The sequence below is a fragment of the Lethenteron reissneri genome, chromosome 13 (assembly GCF_015708825.2).
Source record: "Lethenteron reissneri isolate LAM-NWPU_2019-01 chromosome 13, ASM1570882v1, whole genome shotgun sequence".
Taxonomy (NCBI): domain Eukaryota; kingdom Metazoa; phylum Chordata; class Hyperoartia; order Petromyzontiformes; family Petromyzontidae; genus Lethenteron; species Lethenteron reissneri.
Genome location: NC_083791.1, coordinates 4,650,780 through 4,675,763, shown reverse-complemented (window position 1 = coordinate 4,675,763; position 24,984 = coordinate 4,650,780). Strand labels below are relative to the sequence as shown.

The 24,984-nt window shown below is 46.0% G+C and overlaps 1 protein-coding gene across 1 annotated transcript; it reads right to left on the bottom strand.

Annotated features, from left to right (window-relative positions):
- Positions 1-5,287: 5,287 nt before the first annotated feature.
- On the bottom strand, positions 5,288-24,189 carry LOC133342018 (basal cell adhesion molecule-like). The gene is made up of 11 exons (XM_061550885.1): positions 24,055-24,189; positions 18,774-18,916; positions 17,473-17,689; positions 15,868-15,935; positions 15,243-15,327; positions 14,479-14,655; positions 12,798-12,925; positions 11,364-11,511; positions 9,708-9,810; positions 7,836-7,893; positions 5,288-7,406 (listed from the first exon to the last, which is right to left on the bottom strand). The coding sequence occupies exons 1-11, from the start codon at positions 24,098-24,100 to the stop codon at positions 7,395-7,397; spliced, it is 1,185 nt and encodes a 394-aa protein (XP_061406869.1). The 5' UTR covers positions 24,101-24,189; the 3' UTR covers positions 5,288-7,394.
- Positions 24,190-24,984: the final 795 nt, after the last annotated feature.

Below are 24,984 nucleotides of genomic sequence, written 5' to 3'. Positions count from 1 at the left end.
ACCACACAATTGGAGAATTCCCAAGTCGAGTCAGTGCAGGGGGACAGAGCAGATAAGGAAGTGTTTTGACGTTCGGTACTATGGTTGTTTTTTCCTCCAAACCACGCGGTGTTTTCAATTTTCGTAACCACGAACTGCTTCTATAAATGTGTTCCTCTATTCTTTCTCGACTTTACGGAAACACAAATGCACTCCATAATGCCGGACACATCACACAATTAGCAAACTAAAAAGAAACATACGCGGTGGGTTCTGGCGAGTGATTGCATTTGATTAGACAGAAGTAATTAGAACAGTACACTCTTTCAGGGTCCTGTACACAATACGATAATATCCACACGTATAGTACATATTTGTAAAAAGTATTTAATTTGCCTCGGCCATCTATAAAAGGAGAGTTTAAAAAACTCATGGCCTGGGCCTTTTATTTCCTCTCTTGATTTCAGGATCAATTGGGGTGGTTCCCAGTGCCCGCACTTTGTTGCTCACGTAGGACCTTCTTAAATTGGAAAAAAATCCACCTTCCAATCATTTGCAAACACCCCCGGAGAGGTGGATTACCCATGGTTTTCAATTCCTCTCACTCATCGGCTGCTTTCCACGTCGGTAGTGTCAGTAGATTATCATCATTATAATTTTACTCTGATTTTCATGGAGGTTTTGTTGTTGTTGTTTTAAGTGTTGCACATTCCTAAGAGCCTGTCCGCTTCTCTTTGAAATGTGACCTCTGCGGAGCATTTGCATCGTGGAGTTGCCGAAAGGATCATGGACCCGCGGATCGAATCATGGAGCTGCGTAAAAGTGATATGCAGCACAAACAAAATAGCTGCTGGAGATTGGCGGAGGGGCAATAACACAACAGAATAAAAATGGCTGGGGAACCCACTGATAATGTATTGTAGTAGTGAGAGCAGAGTGGAGAGATGACATTAGCTTCGAGTGCTTGGATTAGCTCAGGGGTCGGCAACCAAAATAACAGGTAGAGAAAAAAATTCGAACTCGGTAAAGATAAATATTTCAAGAGCCGCAACGCACGTGAATACGAGGTGGTGGTCCTTGATGAATAACGTCTCGCGGAACAGTCCTTAAGAAAAGCGCGGCTCCTGGAGCCGTAGGTTGCCGACCCCGTGGATTAAATAAATTTAGCCGGGCGGTGGTGGCTACACACGCCTTTAATCCAGCACTGTGGAGGCGATAGTGGGTGGTGGATCGTGCAGATGTTGCGAAACTTCCCGTGAGCGTCGAGGTCCTTTACCCTGGATTTTGGGAAGGCGTTATAGCAAAATGTGGGCCCCGTCTTTTCCGTCTGTACGGGGTAGAGTGTTCTCCCCCTCACATGCGTCGGTTTTCTTCAAGTGCTCCGGTTTCCTCCCACATAGAAACGCTCATTAATTGGCTGATAACACCTCAATTTAGAGAGGACCACAGGGCTTGGGCAATTGTTAGCGCCGGCTAATTGCGCGGCTGCTTTCCCGCTTGTCTGCGATTAATCGCCCACCTGAGTCGTGCTGTCTCTACCAGAGTGAGCGAATGCACGTCACAAGTTGACATTATTGCTATAATTAATTGTAGTGTAGTGTAATAGCGCTGGCTGGTGGACAGCAGTGGCAACTGTGTTGGACAGACAGGACACACGGCGGTGAGCGTGAGCACGGTGTGTTGGCAGAGAGGAGGAACTAGGATAGGGTCACGGAGGATCCCATCTGGAGGCCCCTGGAACCTGCTGGCGGGTTCGAGATTGGAGGCGTGGTCGGAGCAGAGCCAGGCCGCGCTGGGAGCATAAAAGGAGCTGAGAGCGGGGGGCTCAGGGCTGCCGGTTCTTGGAATGGACTCGTCTCGTCGTTGCGGTTGCACCCGAGTCAAGAGCCTCATGGCTCACAGGGCTGTCGTCTCATCGCCGTCATTGCTAAACGTCTCCGCTAGATATTGCGCTACGAAGGATAGCAGTTTGCTATCTCAGTCAGCGCCGTCAGTGTTAGACGGCTAGTGAATGTACAGGCTAGGCCGAGCTACTGTGGGGAGTGTGCGGACGAGACTGTGGAAGATGTTAATAAAGAAAGCGCCTCCTAGAAACTCTGTCTCTAAATCGTTGACACCACCGTAGCATTACAGGCCCTTGAGCGACGGTGCAGACATGGGAACGGCTTTTGTAACGGTGTTGCTGTTGCTGATGTTGACTCAATGGCGTGTCGTGATGACCCGTCATGAACACAGTTACATCTGCAATGCTGTCTTCACACTCTATTCCAAACTTCACCTGCCAATACATTCTTAATAGCCTCCCCATGTACCTGTATTCATAAAGCCAGAAGCTTATTTTCTCATTAAAGAAAAACATTTTTGATGCTGCTTTGACAGTGGTGTACATGCACAAATAACAAAAACAAAACACAACACATTCGTCAATAACGCTGGCTTAAAATAAACAAGATGATTAATATGTTTTGGGCAAAGGTCCTTCTTCACAGCATGTGCCTGGCCTCTGTTTCCAGTTGTTTTGCTGAAGTCCTGACTCGTGCAGTTACCGGGGCCTCATGCTCCACTCATGATGCAGGCTAAGAGCCGAGTTGGCAGAGCGAGGAGGCCCAATCCCTCTTGACCGGTGTGGCGTTGGTGAGGGAGGTTGGCTCCGCACGGTGCGAAAGAAGTTAAACATACATACATACATACGAAGCAGATATCACTGTTGCACACTCGAAATGAAGGATATTGGTAGGTGCTCCAAATCGAGGGCAAACATGTTAATTGTGGTAATCTGTAAAACAGCACGTGTGTCACACACAGCAATTTTCAACTGAGTCGCCATTAACCATGTGACTGGTCAGGTTACTCAATAACCCTGCCAGCCACCTACAGGCCCGACTTAGTATCGCATGTTGGTGTACACAAGTGCAGTGATGTACTGACACAGCACATACGGAACTTCACAAAACCACACTTTACTCAATTGCTGCACGAGGAAATTATTAAAAGAGTGCCAGATCATCCATCACTAATGTTAGCCGTGCCCGGGATTCAATCTGGCAACAGTGGGAGTGCACAGATTCCATACTTTTGTAACTTTTACTGCTCATTCACCGAGTGGCTGGCCTGAGATATTACTCCAGAAATAAGTACGACGGGAGGATACGCAGAACAATCCCGAGCGTTCCATTGTGTGAGAGACACTTTGACCCGAAGCATACACCACAGGAAGAGGATGTGGAGCGAGGCTCGCATCCTGAATACGAGGACTCCGCCGGGTATGTTATCCTTTAGAAGGATGGGTCCCAACTAATTTTATGGGAAAATTGTCACTGACACGTGAAAAAAACAACATATTTAAAATTCACTCCAAAGAGTGTTAAACTCTGTTTCCTTTCATCATCATCATCACGATAATCATCACCAGGATCAATCCACTGCTGGTATCTTCTGAAAGCAACCACCACCTCTCACAATCGAATGGCTTTCATCGCTCCATCTCCTCGTCCTTTTATGGCGCCGTTCCGTTCCTTGGTCGCCACCCCATCGTTGTTGTTGATCACCGGCCATCATCCCTCATAGTAGTGACTTGTGGCCTGCCCGAGCCCGCTCACTTTTCTTAAGGTTGATCGATTCCATTTACCTGTGCATGTTCCCTAATCGAAACATTCCTCTGTCTCGCAACATCATTACAGACATGCACCTCTGCATGCTGCTTTAAAAACATTTTAGACGGCGTCGTTCATGCTAATTGCACGCCTAACACGCTGTACACTAATTATATAAGGGCCAGATCGTAAATATATATCAACTACCAAGCAAATGAAATCCCTCAGAAAATATAAATGAATTAATTAATGGCAGCCAAACAAAAGACAAGCACACACACAGCAAAAAAGTTATTACAACAGATACATTAATCCATTAGGTCACATCCCAGAACATGATGCCAACTTCTAACACAAGCCAGTTCATACACTTTCATATTCTGTACCACACTCTCCATTTTCTTCGTTAATGTTCATTTTTTGTGTGATCATAGCAGGTATTATGCAATATACAATCCTTTAAACTGTGAACACTTTCGAAGAAAAACGCATGTTGAAAAACGTTCTAAAACCCATGCATATGCATGTTTTTTCTTGCTTGATTTCATAAATCTCCAGCAGCCCCTTCAGCTGCTTGGGCCCTTAAACGTTGCTTACTTTGCTGATGCCTAGTTCCGTCACTATTGTAGTGAGCCCAAAGACGAGGGAGAGCCGGTACTTGAGGCAACATTTTTTTTCAAAAAACGAGCTGTACTACCCGGCTTCACCCGGGACTTGGATCCACCACGCCCGGCTGCCTTTGTCTCCCCATTCGCGATGTTCACACACCACACCAGTTACTCGTTTGAGGCTGAGTCGACCTAGGGGAGGCCCAGGGCCGGTTGAAATAATCGTCACCGGTGGTGGCCGTGAGCGGGAATCAAACTCGGGTCGCCGGGTTCGTAGCGCAGCGTGCTGACCACTACACGACAATGCGTTACGCTTCCACGTGCGCGGGTCACATGACAGATTTGACGTCACAGCTCACTTGTCGTGCAAAAAATATATGCATTATTGAGCTCCCTCCCCACCCCCCCAAAAAAAGTGTATTTTCATAATTTTTGCATGGTGTACAGTCTGGAAAGTACCCACATGGCAAATTTCAAGTTTGTTGCATATCGGGACGTACGCTAAACATTTTGAACAGACTAACATATTCACAATTTTGCCTTTTATATATATGGAGATAACTCAGTACAGGATCTCTAACACAATGGGGTAACGGCCACTTACACCCGCTACCTGGGGAGGTATGACCTCCGGGCCTTCGTGCCTCCTCACACAGGGGACCACTCGACACTCAGCCCTCCGGCTAGGGGGCCTAGGGGAGACTATCCTGACCAGACCCAGCCAATGTCCTCAGGTCCCGGCCACTGGCCCACTCAGTCCCGGCTCTTACAAGGACGTTGGGTCTGGGGGTACCCAGGGTCCTACTCTAAGCCCGGTCTTCAGTCTTCGGCTTGAGGAACACTGCCGAACCCGGGTCAGGGTTCCGGGTTTTATACAGCTGCCAGGGTCCCCACGCCCCTGGCCACGCCCCTGGGCCCGCCTCCCTTCCAGAGAGTTCCAGAAGGACGTGGAATCTTCCCCCAGCCCCCCTCTTGGGGTCTGGGGAACCTTGGTGGCCCACACATCACACCCTGCTGGTGGGTGTCTGCTAATGCAGGCACGTACCCCGTGTATCGCGTTGCACTCTCAATCAGGCACACGCATGACGAAAAAGATCTGTTATTTTATTAATTCAGCACGTATCACGTCAATAATGTACATTGCAATTAAAAAAACACATCACAGATTGCATTGAAAGAAAGAACTCCACGAGAATACTGAAACTGAAGAAACAAATGTTCTAGATTTGAAGCTAAATGTTCTATAACTGCTGTTATTACATCGCATATCCGACTCACAGTGGCTTTGTGAAAAAAAGTTACATTCTTGAAGGAGATAAGGAGGAGAGCTTTTGTACACACAATGGTTCACACCTTTGTGTGTTGTTAAACACGTGTCTCCAGCCTGCATTCATGCTTCTGTTGTGATGGGCTTTCCCCGTAATTTACACATGTGGGCAGGTGCTGAAGGGGTCACAATCTTTGATTTAAAGCTTTCGTGACTGCAGGGATTCATCTTCTTGGTTCTTTCGGTAAAGTCACGTAGAATGGAAATAATAAAATAATAAAAATAAAACATAATAAAATAATTATCACGACGTTTCGGCCACAACGCAAGCAGCCGTCCTCAGGTGAAGAACAGGTCTGTCGGAAAGACAGCGTCTGAATGAGCTCATTCATTATTCCCTTCTACGTGACTTTACCGAAAGAACCAAGAAGAGGGGGTCACAATCGTGAAAAGTTGAAAGTCCTTTCCGCGTGTTGGCAACACACAGAGGCAAATGGTAGTGGTGGCCTATTGAGGACTGTGTTGCACCGATGGGGCCTAAACCGGTCTAGTCGGTGGTCTAACGAGCAAAAAGGACACAAAACATGCAGTGAGTTTGAGCTCGTGGTCTGGACCGCATACGTGAACATCGATAGGGAATGACTGCTTGCACACATACGTTGCCCGGCAGGAGAGACTTAACGACTGCTTGAAACGTCAGCAAAACAAACTCGGCCGCACTTGAGAAAGTGAATGCACGCGAGATTGCGAACGTGCAACAGGATTTCCCTTGCCCTACGCGGTCGATGCGTTCCAAAATTAAACAAAAAACCCAATCGGGGGCAGTTGACCTCAGCCCACAATGCACCGCACTAGGCGAGCGGCCAGCCCCGAACCACGTTGAGTGCACGCAGTCCACGCAATAGTCACCCGTATGGGTGACTTGAAAGGACATAGAACAACATGTACAGGGAATCGCATGAAGTGAAAGAAAGCCTCTGAATTAAGAGTGACACGATCCACAGTGCGTCGCCGCACTGGATGTGGGTGGTCGGGGTGGATATATGACGGTCGGATATGCGACGTTGCACTGCAATTGTTTAATACTGCACAACCTAAACAAGCCACTATTCTAACACATTGACCACAGGTCAGCGAACGGTAATATCAGGTGTTAAAATGTTTTAGGCGTATACTAGTACAGTACAGCTTTGCATTTTACATGATCGGTATACAGTAAGTATAAACATATTGTGCCCATTAAGATTATTTGTGTAAAAAAAAGAAATAATAATTTCTTCATCTACTCCTGTGTGTTCAATCCAACCCAAACTCCAACCCTTACAAGTCGGACACGCGTATAAAGGCGCAGCCCTGCAGTTACTCGCTCGAGCCCATGCTGGCAGACGAGACTCCACGAGAGGGAGGTCTAAATCGAGAGAACACCCCTCTATCGAATGTATCTTGGCTAACTTTTCCACGTGCGCTCAGACATCTTGAAAATATGGGATTGCAGTTACTCGCAACTTACCCCATTGGCTGTACCCATCTATAGTGCTTGGTGGACAGAGGAGGTGCGTGGGGAGGGGGGAATTTAAGAGACATTGCCTCGTTGTTTCAGTTGCCACGCTGGGAGATCGAACATAACAGGTGATCTCTGGATTGCAAGCCCGGTGCGCTGACCGTTACACCACGACAGCATCGCGTAACCTCACCTATACGGCGGTGCAATTATAGTTTGGTTTATATTGATGCTGTAAACATATATACACACAAGTACAGTCCTAACATATTAAAGTGCTCTTTGAAATGATACCTCGTAAAAAAAGGGTTGTGTGCACACAACAAAAATCTTCAAAAGTAACAGCATAGCGCGACATATGTGACGAAAGCTCACGAAAGTCAGTCATCATCCATGGGTTTGGCAGCATATTGTTGTAGTCTTCTCACTGTGACAGCCAGCTAAGATTAACAGCATTCCTACAGGAAAAGAAAGACAAACAAAAAATACCAGTGTAAAAATCATTATCATCCTGAGTTATATTTCCGAATTTCAGCACCGTCGTCGCAATCATGGTCGTCTGCTACTTCGTTAAAAAATAAATGTGACAAGCGTGAGATGAAAACGTTTATGAAATAATCACCCGTAACCTGCCCAATCTCATGAGACATCAGAAGCCGAGCAGGTCTGAGCCTGGATAATGTTTGGATGGGCGACCCTCACGCATAATAAAATGTTGTCATTGGGGTTGCGTTCGGTATATAGTTGCAGGCAGAGGAAGGCAGTGCATCAAGATCCTTTGCTGAACTGTGCTTCTATGCTTCCACATGTACACTTTCACATTCTTCAAATTTAAAAGTGGGGAAAACACAACCCTGCGAGTTGGATGCAATGACAGCCGCACTTACCGAGCCTTTGTGAAGTGGATTTAGTGATTTTTCCGCTTCTCCAGGTTTCTCCTTATTTCTGTTTGAAAAAACCAGCGGACAGTGCAGTGATTAGGCATGTCATTGCTTTGATTGCGCACACCTGCAGTGTACTGCATTCATCATGAGCCATGCTCAATTCACTGCTGGATGAAGGCCTCCCCAAGCCGCCACCACCATCACCACCTCTCACGCACCTCCGATGACCACGGTTGGCTACGAAATAAGTTCAACATACAGACATACAACATACATACGGTGTAATATAATCCAGCTAGCGCCTGTACACAGACTGATTAAATCGCTCCATCTCCTCGGTGTGTGTACTCTTGCACAAGTGCCATTTGTCGGCTACAATAGTATATGCAACGTTGAAAAACATCACGTTGAATCTTGACTTAAAGCTTTCGTCACTGCAGGAATTCATCATGCGATCGTAACGTCGTGATTTCTAATTATTTAGTTATTTTTATATCTACGTGACTTTACCGAAAGACCCAAAGAGTGTAACGTTGAATTTTTACAGTTCTCATCCAGCATATGAAGAAAATACTTGACAAATTGTCGGTTAATTGCAGGCAATGCTTGTGGTTAGTGGCTCGCACAGAGCCTTAAACCCCGGTGGGCCCTGAGTTTGATTCCTTGCCATGGCCAATCATTGCTGGCAAGTGAAAGCTGGACCGCACCTACCACCACCCACGCCACCTTCACCAACCCCCACTGACCAGCATGGTGAAGTATTGTCAAACAATGACCGTGAGTGACCGACAACAGTGCGAGAGGAAATAAAACTGGGGAGATGGAGCGATGAAATTGGTTCGTGTGCAGGTGATTGGTGGATTGATAGCGCTACGCTGCGCTACGAACCCAGCGACCAGAGTTCGATTCCTACCCACGGCCAACACCAGTGACGATTATCTGAACTGGTCCTGGGCCTCCCCTAGCTTGACCCAGCCTCAAATCAGTTCCTGATGGGATGTGTAAACATCGCCGCTGGGGAGACAAAGGCGGACGGGCGTGTGCTGGTCACACCACCCCCTCGTGTACCGTTCCGGCCTTCATAGGTGCTCGCTAACAGCACTTTCCCCAACAGCCTGTGAAGGCTATAGGGGGGATCTTTGTATTTATATTACATCGCAGGATCGTGAGAGGTGGCCACAATTTAGGGGTGAGGCCTTCGTCCAGCAGTGGATTGATAAAAGGACTTAACATTTTTATCTCATCTATATAGAAAAAAACGCCTAAATAATTTTAAAGATTCATAATAAAGGTTTTTGGGAAAGATCGCGAAAGTATAAATGTGTCACCTGAGGACGGCTGCTTGCGTTGTGGCCGAAACGTCGTGAGAATTTGATTATATTGTTGAATTTTTATTATTTTATTATTTCCCTTCTACGTGACTTTACCGAAAGAACCAAGAATATGTGTCGTAACCCTCCACCACCCGACACAGTCAATCAGTGAGGGATTTGTCACGTAAACAAAACGCCAATTAGTTACTACTTCAGCCCACCGGTGTGTTGGAGAGTAAATCCACAACATTTACAATTTGAGTAGTACGACGTTTCGCTGGTAATCACATCTAGCATGATCGGGCGATTTGCCAGAATCGTGAAGCAATCCACGTGCTTCCGGCCTTAAATAGAGCAGCAGTAGGACGACGTCACCACCGAACCCAATCAGGTGCAGAGATCAGAGGCGGAAGAGGGGGGGTATTGTAATTATAAAATAGATTAGTAATCAGTTAATTCGTGTTTCCTCTATAAGGAATTGTAATTGGAAGATGTATTACTTAATAATACGCTTCCAGGCCGCGCTAATTCTAGAGATATCCGAACACATTTGAATGTTTACCTTTGACAGCGTTTGATGACAAAAATTGAAATGATGAGCAACACAAGCATGGCGCCTGCAACGCACACACCAACGACCACCTCGATCGTTCTTGTAAATTTATCTGTAAGAGACAAAAAAAAAGACACAAACAAGAATTACGAGACGTCCCCCTCCCCCCCAAAGTGTGAAGCTTAGCAGGACCCTCCTGGACAGGTCCTCGAGACTCAGAGTGCGGTCCCGGGACCGCAGGTGAGCGGCCTGCGACGGCCCTCCGGGTGGTTCGCGTTGGCTGCGACGCAAACGCAGCATCGATCCGGGAATTATGACAATGTTTATTACACTTTTTGTTTGGGGTATTTTCTAAAAAAAATTGTACTTACATGACATTTAATGAAAAAAAATGGTAAACTACCCCTGATTAAACTACCCTAACGCTAAGATCTAAAAACCCTCCCCCCTTTAAAAAAAGCCTTGTAGCTGCGTAACCATTTTTTTAATGTTCCGGTAATGTGAATATATTTTTTACGAGTGGTATTTAGTGAGAGAAGTGAATGCGTTTTGTGACGGACGGATGGGGGGGGGGGTCCACGGAAATGTTTGCATCGGCCAAATAAGTGTGAGAAACAACTGCTCGAGAGCGAGGCTTTCCTGGCTTATTGAGATCGGCTATAGAGTCCTGCAAAGGGAAGTAGGGACTGGCATACAATTACGTGGCTGAATAGGACCTCTTAATAGTCCTTCTTAGGAGAAGTGCACACACTCTGCAGGCTCCTCTTTGTAGGAGAGTCCGACAGACAGTTGCCTCGTTCATTCCTCGTTGAATATTTTGAATTGAGAGATGAAAATGGGGGTGTTTCGGAGATAGATCTCGCACACGAGTGAATCACTTCTGAGAAAATCCAAACAGATAGGTCAGCAACTCAACCCTGACCACCTCGAAAGCCCTGCAGGTTAGGAGTTTCACACACGTGATCTGTGTGTGATCCATCAACCTCACACGCAATGCGTACACCACCACACCCGGCCAGCTCACGAACTTTGGCTTGTAAATAGCTGGGTTAGTGAGCTACCTTCCATAGACGAGGTGCTCATCTCTAGATGCCCGATTACCTGCTGATGAGACCCAGCAAGTCGAAGCCAGTCTAGAGTTTTCTTATACTGTTATAATTTAGCTATGACGCTGCACAGCAGTGCACAATGAGTTTGTGTACGGTGTTCGTGTTTGCCTCGAAAAGGGTCAAAAAGTTAATATCGAGTGCCAATAACAAGCTTGACCTTTTTGCTTTATAATATTGGTTTGGAAGGCCAAAAGGCGGATGGGCATGTTTCTTTCTTTCGTACGGCTGACGTAGATGCAGAGCAATGACTACGATGTCACATTCACGTGGTTAAGCCAGATAGCCGCGTCAGGAGCAGCGGAGTGGTGCATCGTCGCTGCCATGCCTCCTACGTGTTTGTGGATCGGGCACTGCGTCATCATACGTTGTACGGTCTGCTCTGGATGACCGCAGTCGCACACTGGAGACTTTTAATTTTTTCATTTGTGCATCAGTTATCCGCATCTGCCACGGTTTGTGCAGATGCGATTTAAAGCACATTTTTAATCGATGGACTAAAGCACATTTTAAATACATGCGTGGAGACAGAACGGAGTCATGCTTCGTTTGCATTCACCTTTGCGGTACTGTACCACGAACGTCATCTCTCCCCGCCCGTGTTTGTTCCACGCACTGCACGTGACGACTGTGACCCTCTCCGGATCGTTCACGTTCAGCTGCAGTTGACTACTCAGCACATTTCTCTCTCGGTTCCAGTGCTCCACCTGCAAGGAGTCCACAATCCGTCACCGAAACGTGCGAACAAACACGCTCTGATAATATTGCTTGTTCATTTGTGTTCATCATTTTGAGACTGACAAAAAAAGGTCCCAGAGACAAATGATGTCAGGGCTGCGCATTGACGTAAAAAAAATCCCCCCTTCACCAGAGAAGCATCACAAGATATCGAGTTAAGAACACAGGACGTGGCCTTACGTGAACTGCATGCGTGCGCTGTATATGAGGGTTTTTTGAGTGAATTTGATCAGGAATATCTCATGTTGTCAAAACAATGTGGGGGGAAACAACGTGAGCATACCCCCCCTAATGTGTCAGGACTATGGCGAAGAGGTGACCGGGGTGGCGCAGAGGTCAGAGCACTGAGCTGGTACCACCACTTAGTTCGAATCTAGGTAGCTGCCTGTGCGCAGTCATAAATCACTGCACAAACAGCCATCGTATTGACTTTTACTCGACACTTAAGTTGGCTAAGTTGGGTAAATTTTAAACGTTTAAAAAAAATTGACCGGAAAGCGATGAACATTACCCTCAGTGGCAAAGCAAGCTGGGAAAATTCTGCCCCCCTACTGTATGAACCAGAGTTCGCTTTAAGGCTAGTGACATCTGTAGATCTGTAAGATGTGTAAGATAACCACACATTTACCGGTAGATCTGTAAGCTCTGTAAGATCTACAAGGTAGATGTGTGGTACTGGTAGGAACCTCCTGGTTACACCAGCCCACAGGGGATTATTGTGTCCGTCCGTCGTGCATCCAAAAATAGGAGGGGTGGGGCTGGGTGGAGAGGGGAGGGTGGGGAGGGGCTGGGTGGGGAGTGGGAGGGGTGGGGCTGGGTGGGGAGGGGCTGGTCACCCCGTGGTGCCCTTATAAAACTCAACGTTTAACCTACTCACGCCGGCTTGTGCCCGCCCTCACAGTCGGCCATATTTGCGGAATACACCACGCCGCCGTTGACCCTGGCCATTGACCGAGCAACCCAATGTTCCTACCAGCTCCCTCCGCAGGAATGTGTTAATTGCAGGTATATCTCTCAGGTAGATATGTAAGATGTAAGATAACCACACATTTACCTGTAGATCTGTAAGCTCTGTAAGACCTACAAGGTAGATGTGTGGTTATTGCAGGTATGTCTCTCAGGTAGATCTGTAAGATCCATTTGCATGGACTGTTCTCTGACCGAATGGAGGTTTGACGTGACACCGACAGGGCAATAGGGATAACATCGAGGTAAATATATATTTGAAATAAAATGCTTTGACTCGTGTACTTACAGGAGTTCCCGTGATATTCCAACTTATAGTAGGCCTGGGGTTTGCTGTGGCCTCACACAGAAGAATATTGTCAGTTTTCACGTCTGGAATGGATATTTGAACGAGTGTCCTCTGAAACTGTGGTTTTGCTGCAAGAAAAAGGGGCACACATGTTAGGGGTATTATTTAATCCCCGGTATACTCAATGACAGCACGTGACAGCAAGCTTCAAAACAAATGATCACCTATATTATGAAAATATTTAATATGAAACGTACGCAGAGTGTGCGTGGAGTTCGTACGGCAATTACACATATTGCACATTTAAAGACCGGCCCCTGCCGTAGAAATGTGGACATTTCAGATCACTGCCTTCTTATTTCGTATGGCCAACGTAGACGCAGCGCAACAACGAAGATGTCACATTCAGTTGGTCAAGCCAGACAGCCGCGTCAGGAGCAGCGGAGCAGTGTATCATCATCGCTGTGATGTCTCCGTGTTTGTGGATCGGGGCATTGCGACGTTACACGTCTGTTCTGGATGGCCGCAGTCGCACAATGGAGAGTTTTTAATTTTCCATTTGTGCATCACGTGTCCGCATCTGCTATGCTTTGTGCGGATGCGATTTAGGGTGGACCGTGAGCTTCGTGGAAGATCAAACGCAGGGATCGCGTAAGTTGGGTCTTTCACAATGCCAATGCTATACCACATATGGCAGACACTCCTCAGACTGTGATACATTAATCGTCCACAGTGGTGACTTATGCTGCAGGCCACAGTGTCGCTTCAAGCTGCAGTGCTTATATCTTGCCAAATATTGCCCCCTGGTGAATCCCGTGGCCCTAACACAAACAAAAGCTACACTCCGTTATCTAAAACCTTTAAGTGCCGTACTTGACTATCCAAAATGCATGCGAAGTCCGCAATCTGATCGGTGACATTTGACTCAAAGTGCCACGTGTTCAAACAGTCCTGTCCAAGCAAGTTTCAAAGGAGTGGTCAACATTCTTATGCCTGGGATACAGTAGAAAAACAACCTCTCTTGATGTCCCACCAAAGTGGTGCAGTCTCTGCATTCCATGTGGTACTCATTTTATCAAACCCCCCCTACCACCCCCAAAACATTAATGGGTAATTCACAGACGCTTTGTCGAAGCGGATATACATTTATGCACCCACTTAAGAAATATATATATATACAGCAGATGGCTTGTGTGGGTGGGTAATTCAGCCGCCAAATAAGTGATCCTTATGACGGGACCCTGTGGTACCAAATAATACAAACTGGCCGATGGAATTAAATATTTTCTGTCTGGGACAATATTTTTTTTCCAGGGGTACCAATCAATCCGAAATCAGTGCTACTCCGCAATGTCGAAACGCCAAACATTGGCATAAAAAAATCCATTATCTAAAAATTCAACTTTAAATAGTCCATCGTGTACAGCTCGTCGAGATGAAGTCGATTGCCGCATCGCCGACCATCAACAGACTCAAAATGACTGCATCACGGACATTATGCGAGAGCCTGGGGCACTATGGTACTATGGATACCCCAGGGGGTACCGCCATAAGGTTCAATTGGCCAACCGTGGCCAGACGAAACCGGTGTGCTCACTGGCCCAGTGTCTCGTGCTGGCGGCAAATTGAATATTCACGCCGCATGCTGCGACGCAGCCAGCCCGCTGAGCTGCTTACTCACCCTCGTGCACTGCGGTTATTCTGCCCGAGGCGACGGTGCTCGGCCGAGCCGGCGAGCCGTGGTGAACCTGGCAGTGGAAGGTGGCGTTGGTGAAGGAACGCTGCCGGTACAACATCCTCGAGGTGACCGTGTAGAGGTCGCCGGCGTACTCGGTGACCGTCTCCTGAACGATGAAGTCTGGAGGGGTAGAGGTGGAGGAGGTATGTTGAATTAAGTGAAAAGCAACGTTTGAATTGAACAGATGCTGTCTCCTCGACAGACCTGTTCTCCACCTGAGGACGGCTGCTTGCGTTTTGGCCGAAACGTCGTGAGAATTATTTTATTATGTTTTATTTTTATTATTTTATTACTTCCATTCTACGTGACTTTACCGAAAGAACCAATAACATGGTAACGGTGTTGGAATAATTATTTCTGTCTGGACCTCAGCGATATCGAATCTGTGCTGTGAGAGGTTATGATGAGTAAATATACATAGTTATCACATTATTTCTTTCGAACTACTTTTAGTCCTTCCGCCGCACCTCCCATTAGCACGGTTGGCTACGTACGGTGCCAAAGAAGTCCAACATACATACATACATATGGAAGTTTAGTAGTGTACTTCTTTAGACAAATATGAGCCACCTTTGATCCACCAATTGGCAATTTCAGCGATCAATAACCACTGGAACAAACATTTCATTTTCGGAACATATCACTTCGCTTTGGGCACAAGACATCACCATTGCAGAAGACAAACGCGCGTGGATGGAGTAACGTACCGGTTGAAGTGACCACAGACTCATTGCCTCTGTGCCACGTGATCTTGGGCTGTGGATATCCATTCCTCGCGATGCACACACCGACCTGCAAGAAGTGACGAGAGCGTTATGCGGAAAGATGCGCACTTCAAAATAATATTCGCTAGCATTGGTTGCAATGAACTCCAAAGACCTAAGTTCAATTCCCAGCCACAGATAACATCAGTGGTGAGCATTAAGCCTTAGTTATTCACAATCAGGCGACAACTCATGAGACCAGGGCAGTCTTATTTGCCATATACAGTCTCTGAAATAGTCACGTGCTCCTCCACCCTGCCTCCATTCCCCAACCCATACTGACCGCTTTGGTGAAGTATGGTCAAAGAGTCCCCATGACTGACTCAAAATGGGTAGGCTTTTATTCAGTAGTGCATTGACTCCTGGCTGTAATCTATTACGATTTAGGTTTTAAGTTCATCGTTATAATTACAAGCCACTGTCTTGTCCACGTCAGCCCCTTGACCAATGCACTGATGGATGAGGGCATTACCAGACTTGTGGGTGGTGGGGTTATTCTACCACGCTGTATATCGTACTTCCCTGCACTGATAAGTGCGGGTTGTCGAAGAGCCACCAAATTACTTACCTCCGCATAAGTTTCTTGTGTTATAACGACAGACTTGTCGGGAAATTCAGTCTCTGGAGGGACCACGTCTAAAGCAGAAAGAAAAGCACTGTTATTATTATCATCATCGTTTTACGAGTAATCTTATAGCGCGGCATCATTATATATATTTTTTTATCCACCCAGGTTATCTCAGCCGTAGAGTGTGGGCACGCAATGGGAAGTTTTCTTTTATTCAAATCCTGGTTGTAGGCGGACTCAGTCCACCAATCGCTCTGCGGTTCGTGAGATGATGAACAATTAATGGGGGAATCATCAGTTGTTGGCCGACGGAGAGACTCAGCCACACCATAGGAATGTAGAATTTCTATCACTGGTGCCGGGATTTACGCAGGAGACGAGCACTGCCTCAATGCTCGTTTGAGCAGGACATCACTTTTTTTTTCATTACGTCTTTGGGACAGTTTAAAAAATAATCATGATCGAGTAAGTTGAGTAATGAAGCCCTGTAGACTGCATTTAGCAATGCCATACTGATGAAGAAGCAGTGGCATCTGTTTATATTAATTTGCACATGCTGCAATATATCCATTTGTTTTGAAGACGACACAATTAATTTACAGCATCTTATTTTGCATATCAAAACAATGATGGCATTTCAACAAAACACAAACCATTAATAAAAAAAAAATTGTACAAAAATTTACTTTCTCATTTAGTTTTTTTCAAATATGGTTTCTGTTGCCGATGCGTTTTGTATGAGTTCAGAAAACTACCAATCTCATGACTCCCAGTTTTTAAAACGGTTCCGCTTTCATAACACACTTCCCCAATTCCTTCGTCGTTATTCTTGCATGTCGGGGAAATGCGGAAAACTGCAGTAATGTATTATTACGACTGCAGGTTTCAAGATTATGTATGTACACTGAATTTATTTCGCACCACACGTACCCAAGCGTGTTAATCGGAGATGTGGGAGGACACCAAAGTATGCACAATTACAGGCACGCGCATGCTGCTAACAATTACTGCTGAGCCCCATCAAAACTGGCTTGCAAGGGAAAGAGGGCTGGTGTTTATTATGGACAGGGCTACTGGTAGGGAGTGTGCAGCGCGATTTCTCACATCAGCAGGAGTTTACACGAAACGTCAGTGCCAAGGCCTGCTAACTTCAACACACTCGGATGAATGCTTTTGATCGCTTGCTCTGACCCCAACAGCTTCGCTAACCTAACAACAATGGACCTCCTGACATCAGCTTTTACAATGTCAAGTGTCAATACAAAACCACGTGTACATCACAGCGATTATCGACTGCTTTGATGCGGGCAAATACGTTAAAAGGAGCCCTTATTGACCTGGAATCTGGACTGAACACGGACACACGTGCTCAGCGTGATGCGGGTCAAACCGTGTTCCCTTCCCCAACCTGCAATGACCAGCATGGTGAAGTATGCCCAGTGGGGGGGGGGGGGGAAGGGAAATAGCCAGAGCCGCGAGAGGGAGGGCAGCGGTCGAGAAGCGACCATCCCACGGCGAGCGGAGGTCGACAGCGGAGGAGGAGGAAGATATCGAGGGCCCCTCGTTGCCGGCACATGTTTCTGGCTTCACGGGGGAATCACTCACCTCGCACCGTGACGCGCGCGGTGCTGTCCTCGGTGCCACCGGCTCCCGCCGTCACCTGGCAGATGTAGCCCCTGCTGTCCTGCCGCGTGACGTTCTTCAGGAGCATCGTGAAGTCTTCCCCCACGAGCATCTCTCGCGCGTACCCCTCCGGCTTCTCTCGCACCTGCAGGCGGCCTTTCTTGTAGAACACCCGCCGCCTCTCGCCTTTGTCCGTTTCCTGCGGGGGCCGTGCGGCAACGGGTGCGAGTTGCAGCGGTGAACATCGACATGCTTAGATGGGTTTTTTTTGTTAAAGTCGTTTTTTTTTAAACGTGTGTTGGGATTACGCAGAGGACAGCGATCGTTGCTCGCTACTGGCAAACGAATGCTCGCTTACTGGCGAGGGAGTGTGGGTGCCCTTTCAAATGTGTTGGGACGGGATGCCGCGTAAGTTGTTTTGTCGCGAGTAAAGCCCTCTCTGAGACACTCCGGGCAATTACGGGTGCTATTATTGATAACAAATTATTATCATTATTATAATAATCATCATCACGGGCGGATCTGATAGCTCAGATAGATGAAGATACCAATGGATGGTAGATACACATTAAAGCAAATCTATTACATTGCGAATGTTATATCTGCGACATTTCATAAGACAGTGTATTCATTCTAAATGTTGGCTAAGCAGTGCACGGCAGTGTCGAGAGAACGATCTGTGGAACTAGATCCCATAGCACTACTTCTGAGATCCAGTCACTTGCCACTATCCACACTAGGTGACGCACCTTCTTACTTGCCCTGGTCTAAATGGTATGGTGATTAAACCCTAACTGTTGTCAGACCCAGAGCTCAAAATATATTGAATCAAGTAAAAACAAATCTAATGTGTGCGTGTGTTTTTTTGTACGCAGCCATTATTGACGGGGCTGAGACAAATGACTTGCTACACTTGAGAACCTGGTTTAACCAGATTCAAACCCAGAATCAGATTATTAATTAAACTGGAGAAATCCGATGAGCTATAAAGCTCTTTTTTACAGATATCCCAAGACTTCAGTCGTTCTGGGTCAGTTTTCAGGCCCTTGAGGCGCCCTCCCCACGCTAAATAAACCACGATAAGATGATTCATGCATTTTGTTCGAAAAGGAAAGTATGTACACACGTAGAACTTATTTTAAACCGTACGTAGCCAACAAATGCTAATCGGAGGTGCAGGGGAAGGACAACAAACTAAACACAAAAATAATTTTTAAATAAAATGACATGATATGAAAGAGACATAAATTTTAAGAAGTCATACAAAGAGGCAGGTCACGTACAATGAACCACTGCAGAATGACGTCACTGTCACTTGACTTTCCGTCTCCTTGAGGGACATTCCACTGACACGGAATTTCCAAGTCACTGCCCGTGATGACGGTGAGTTCAGTCGGAGTTTTCACGGAAAGGAGGGTTATCATCCCTGAAAGGAAAAAACACGTCCGCACGGTTATTCGTTCTGATCTCCCTCGCATGATAAGCAGGATGTCGTGACTTCAATCCCGACCCTGACGATGCCTGTTGTATATTTGTAGTTTGCGTGTTCTCTCTCCCCGTGGAATTTTCTCAAGTGTTTCCCTCCACGTTTGGGCACGTGTTGATGCACGTACGTATGTTGAACTCCTTTCGCACCGTACGTAGCCAACCGTACTCATCGGAGGTGCGGGGGAAGGACAACAAACTAAACACAAAAAGGAGTTCTTAAGGAATGAGTTTACAATTAAGATTTAAAAGTGCAAAGCTCCAGTGGCTTCCTAATATCGGAAGGAAGAGAGTTCCAGACGCCCGCTGAAGATACTATGAATTTCCACATGCGATGATCATATCAGCCACGACGTTGAGCTATGTGTGGTCAAGTCGCCTCTGAAAAATAGCTAATAGCTGAGTGTGCTTTACCTGATAAAATGTAAGTGTTTCGTTTATCACTCATTTATTGAGGGGACCAAAACACGACATTGGTTTACTCAGTCCTGTGAACGCAATCAGTAGGTTAATGTTTAAACGTTATGATCCGGTAACAAGTCACTGAGACATGTTTCTTGAAATAAACAAACAGTCAGCGCAGAATTGAACAAATAATGAACAACGCATATTAAAGCCAATGATGCATGTTCAGCCAAAAATAAGATATTTAATGAACACAGAATTCACAGTAAAAGTATGCTTGAACGAATCCATGGCACAACAAGAAAAATGCAGGCTGATGATACAAGGTGAAAACATTGGTTGTTGAATATATTTTACGAAGCTTGCTGTGTAAACAGAAAGTTAAACTTTAATTCTCATTAACATTTGCCATGTTCTGTGTCTCATGCTGTAATTTCACTGCCGCAGGATGGACAATGCGCTTTTTTACACACCCATTGTGAATCTATTCCAACAGTTCATTTACAGCAATACTGGTAGGAACCTCCTGGTTACACCAGCCCACAGGGGAATATTGTGTCCGTCCGTCCGTCCGTCGTGCAGGGAGGGGCTGGGTGGGGAGGGGAGGGTGGGGAGGGGCTGGTTGGGAAGGGTGGGGCTGGGTGGGGGGTGGGAGGGGTGGGGCTGGGTGGGGGGTGGGAGGGGTGGGGCTGGGTGGGGAGGGGCTGGTCACCCCGTGGTGCCCTTATAAAACTCAACGTTTAACCTACTCACGCCGGCTTGTGCCCGCCCTCACAGTCGGCCATATTTGCGGAATACACCACGCCGCCGTTGAGCCTGGCCATTGACCGAGCAACCCAACGTTCCTACCAGCTCCCTCCGCAGAAATGTGTTATCCACTGCTCACAGGGGATTTCTTTGTAACTGTATTAGTTATCCACTGTTCACAGGGGATTTCTTTGTAACTGTATGAACTATCCACGGATGGGTATTTGGCTCCATCACCAATGGAAGTGACCTTCTGTGGGATATCACCGGCGACAGTGCCTCATGCTCTTCTCGAAGCGAGTCACGGGATCTTTAATGTCCACAGGGTATCGAGAGCCTTGACTTAACACATCATTGTCCGGCAGAGAGCGCACCATTGTTAACAAATGTATCCAACAGATCAATAAAAAAAGTTCAATTTATTTCCTACACAACACATTTAGGCAGTGAGCATCTCCTGCTTAAAGCTCGAAGCTTTTTAAAGTGTGCACATTGAACACCGTGCAATTATCTCGAGTTTGGACACGTCTCAATAGACAAAATAAATAATATAAGTGTACTTCCGTCACTTCGTCAGTAAGTGGGGGTTTTTGTTTTTGAAACCTCACGTCAACGTTTTAGGGCGTACTTTTATTGAGAAATATCTGTGCTGGACAAACAGCGTCGTTAATGGTGAATGTGTTTCATGCGTGGGTGTTTAAAGCAGGAAGTTCACTCACTGTGCTATTCGTATAAGCCTGTTGTTGTACTTGGAAATATATATTGTTCGTGGCATCAGCAGAAAAAAAACACACGCATCACCAATCGACTTTGCTTTCGAGAAACCCAGTAACACTCTTTATTTTAATGTGCAAGTCATTCAATTAGCGGTGCCTCCGTGGGTCCGCGTTTCGTAGGTGTTTTTTAGCCGTGTGACTAAACAAACGCCGAAGATTTCCAAAATTTGCACATGGGTAATCCCCCCCCCCTCCTCATTTCCTTATTGCCGATTTTACAAAAATATTAGTGTTTTCTTCTGCAAGGAGAAGAGGAGTGTTTATTGCGTTGTGTCGCGGACAATTGGATGCACCGCATAGAGCACCCCCCCCCCCCCAACACACATGAACGCGGATTAGAGGAGTTGTACTATTCAGTACGCTACAGTACTCTTATTCGGTTCAATTCCAAATACCCTACGTCCAACATTGTGCCCTCTTGTGGGAGAGGATTCCGGTAAATAAATAAACTATTTTATCGAGAGGCGAGTTTATTCCAAGGTGTAAACAATTGAACTATTGAGGCTATTTTAGTCCAGTCAAGCACGTGGGACTTCTGCAACTGAACAATAACGACTCGACAACTCATTCGTCAGTAACGCCGTCTTAAAAATGTCTAATATAATCGGCCACGTTTCAGACGGACGTGTTGAGTTAAAGTGTTATCAGACACGTAAATGCATGCTGCACCTTACGGAAATTCCACTGAACATGCGTGGACAGTGCTGGCAAGATTTAAATTGTCACATGAACATGACTGGCAGTGTTATATCAAGGATGTGCTTTTTTGTTACGGATGATTGCCAGTGCAGAGTTTCCCACGCCGTGATAACTAGTTCTAAGAAGGGATTTTTTTAATAAAAAAAAGGAAGTCATCATTGGATCCTTTAATCTGGGTTATACAAAACAACACCACGTGACTTTCAGTAAGTGCAAAGCCAGCCTGGAGCATTTCCCCTTCCCTGATGTTGAAAGTGCACGTTATGTGAAGCTGCGTGCGAGTCGATGCCACTTCTTACAAAGCAACTTCAACAAGCTTTAGAGCCGTGACTTTAACTCCGTCTTATTGCATCGCTAAGCGCAACGAAAATGTGATACTGTACTGGCGGTGTTGCACAAAGTTCACGCGCTGCAATTAAACCTTAACACATTCGGTCAACGTAGAACTATACACCAGCTGACGTTTGGGGCAGTGGCCCTGTACGCTTTGGGTGCACGTACATTTCATAACCTACATGTTCTGCCGCCTCTAATTGGCAATTTTTGTGGCCAACAGGATGGAGACTCACGTGCACTGAATTTCTGTGTGATGATCTACCAACAACATCTCCGTAATCAAAAGATTTCACAGGGTTGTGTTATAATGCTGAAGAGGGAAATCGATCCATTAACGTATGATTCTACATGGCTGTGCCCTCATTTATTTTCTCCTTGTTTACCCAGAAAATCCTCACCGAGACCCGCGACTCTGCTTTAGCAGGAGACAATTTTTCACAATTATGGGGCGATAGTTGCTATGCAAATACCTATCGAGTAGTTTTGCAGGTCCGCTAGCTTTTCAAATTTCGCAACATTTGGACGGTGATACCAGCGCAAAAATGGCCTACTCTTGCAAATGATAGCACGGAATCTTTAAGCCCCACTGTGAAACAGACGGCGCGTATATTAATGTATGGATGTTGAACTTCTTTCGCACCGTACGTAGCTAACGGTGCTAATTGGAGGTGCGGGGGGAGGGAGGACAACCGCAGTGTTAATCAGGGCGGCCCCTGGAATCGAACCGTGAGCATCTGGAACAAACGACAGTACTAATCTTGATTAGAAGTTTTCGTGACTGCAGGCATCCATACTCTTTGGTTCTTTCGGTAAAGTCACGTAGGTAGAAAAATAAAATAAAACAAAAAATAATAGATCACATATTATAGATCACATTATTGTGATACTTTTTTTTTCTTCTACCTACGTGCCTTTAATGAAAGAACCAAACAGTATAAACTACAGTATTGTATGACATAGGGAATAGGAGCCTAGCTCTTCTGGGGAGGTCTGTGCCAAGATGACTGCAATTAAAATGAGCCGAGATCCTCCTGTCTGCTGATGTGGATAATAGATTGTTCAGCACTACAGTACCGTATTCGAAAAAAAACATACCGTATTGCATAGGAGAGAAATAAGCATGACATAGCCATGCATTTAAAGGGTTTCTAAGTGAAACACTGTGATTCAAATTGACGAGAAATTTCACTGTGTTGCTAAATACATTACAATAATTAACACCAGTTACAAATACTGATTTAAACCCCACGGAAAGCATTGCTATAACGAATAGCAATCCAGTAGTCCACCCAGCTACAACATTGCCATCAATGCACCAACACAGAATACTATAGAGCATGTTTACGGTGCCATTAATGTATGTAACCATAAAAAAATTATTCGGTGACACTGCATTTGCAGCGGTGCACAAGCACGAACACCATAAAACCCCAGCAACATTCGTCAACAACAATTGCCTTACAAGGGAGGGGGAATGTAGCAGGTGACGTTTCGGGCGATGGCCCTTCTTCGCGACACAAAGATAAACAGAGCACGTGCCAACAACAGTTTCCGTTTTTCTCTGTCAAATGTGATGCATGTTTATTTTAAATGCCTCGTTCACGGGTTAGTGTCGCAAATCAGTGCACAACAGTCAAGTTGCTGTGTTTGACCAGACGAGAACTCCTAGGGACCAGGATTGAGTTTAGTCTCATTTGCGGCTACGGCTTGGGTCCCCAACATGGCAAAGGCAATGGAGCAACCCAGAAATCAGAGCTAGAACAACTGCTTCACGGGAGAAATCGACAATTTTTTAAAAAACATAACGGAACGTAACGCGTGTTAATCGGAGGTCAAACAATACGGCACTTAAAATTAAAACTGCACGGTAATACACCCTTAAAACTAGCAAATAAGTTAACATATTCGAAAACGCATGCTACATCATAAAACGAATGTCCAAAGCAAGACGCAGTTCACCGTACAATCAATAGACATCACGCGACGGATGAGGCAAGCGCGGCTGGAGCACAGAGCGGGTGGGTAGGGACCCACGAGATGGATGTGGCTGGCTGGCTCCGTGTGACAACGCAATAACAGCAGCATCTGGGGACAGCAGCAGCAGAACAGGACTCACCCGGCAGCGTGGCAAGCAGCATGCATGTGACACAAAGGGTCTTCATCTCGACTAGCAAGTGGCTGAGAGCCAAACGGGTTACGGTAAATGGGTTTAGTTCCCCGACGCAAGCAGCTCGTGGCTACTTATACACGGTTCACGTGGGGTTTTCCCGTGTGCGTTTTAGTTTCACATCATGTTTTGGTAGTCATTATTTACGCGCGCTGCTGGCTGGACACTGCAACTTCATTTCCTGGCAGGATTCGCTGAGATCTGACGAAGAAGCAATATAATGAGCCACTTACCAGCGAATCTACAGAATAGGAAATACCCCTTTTTACGATGCACTAATCTACCCACCGCCACCGCTCCTCCTGGGTATTCAAATACTGTACAACGTGGGAGTACCTCTTATAATGTCATCGCTTTGCGTGGCTAGTTTCGTATAGCTGCATTGACTCCGGGTCGCACATTTGGGGTGCGTCTTATATTCGAGTGCGACCAATAATCCGATAGGCTCGCGTGTGTATGCCCAGATGTGTATAACTATTGACACATGGCACAAGGTTGGGGTGCGTCTCCCTTTCCGGAGTGTCTTATAAGAGCGACACCACGCATCATCCTGTATGTAGCGCATGGTACATGCAGCGAATTGCGTGTGTAACAATCGAAGTTTATCTTCTTGGTTCTTTCGGTAAAGTCACGTAGAAGGAAAATAATAAAATAATAAAAATAAAACATAATAAAATTATTCTCACGACGTTTCGTTGTGGCCGAAATGTCGTGAGAATTATTTTATTATGTTTTATTTTTATTATTTTATTATTTTCCTTCTACGTGACTTTACCGAAAGAACCAAGAAGATGAATCCCTGCAGTCACGAAAGCTTTAAATCGAAATCGAAGTTTACATGTGCATCTGTAGTGCATATGTTGTATGCACCACAGAATG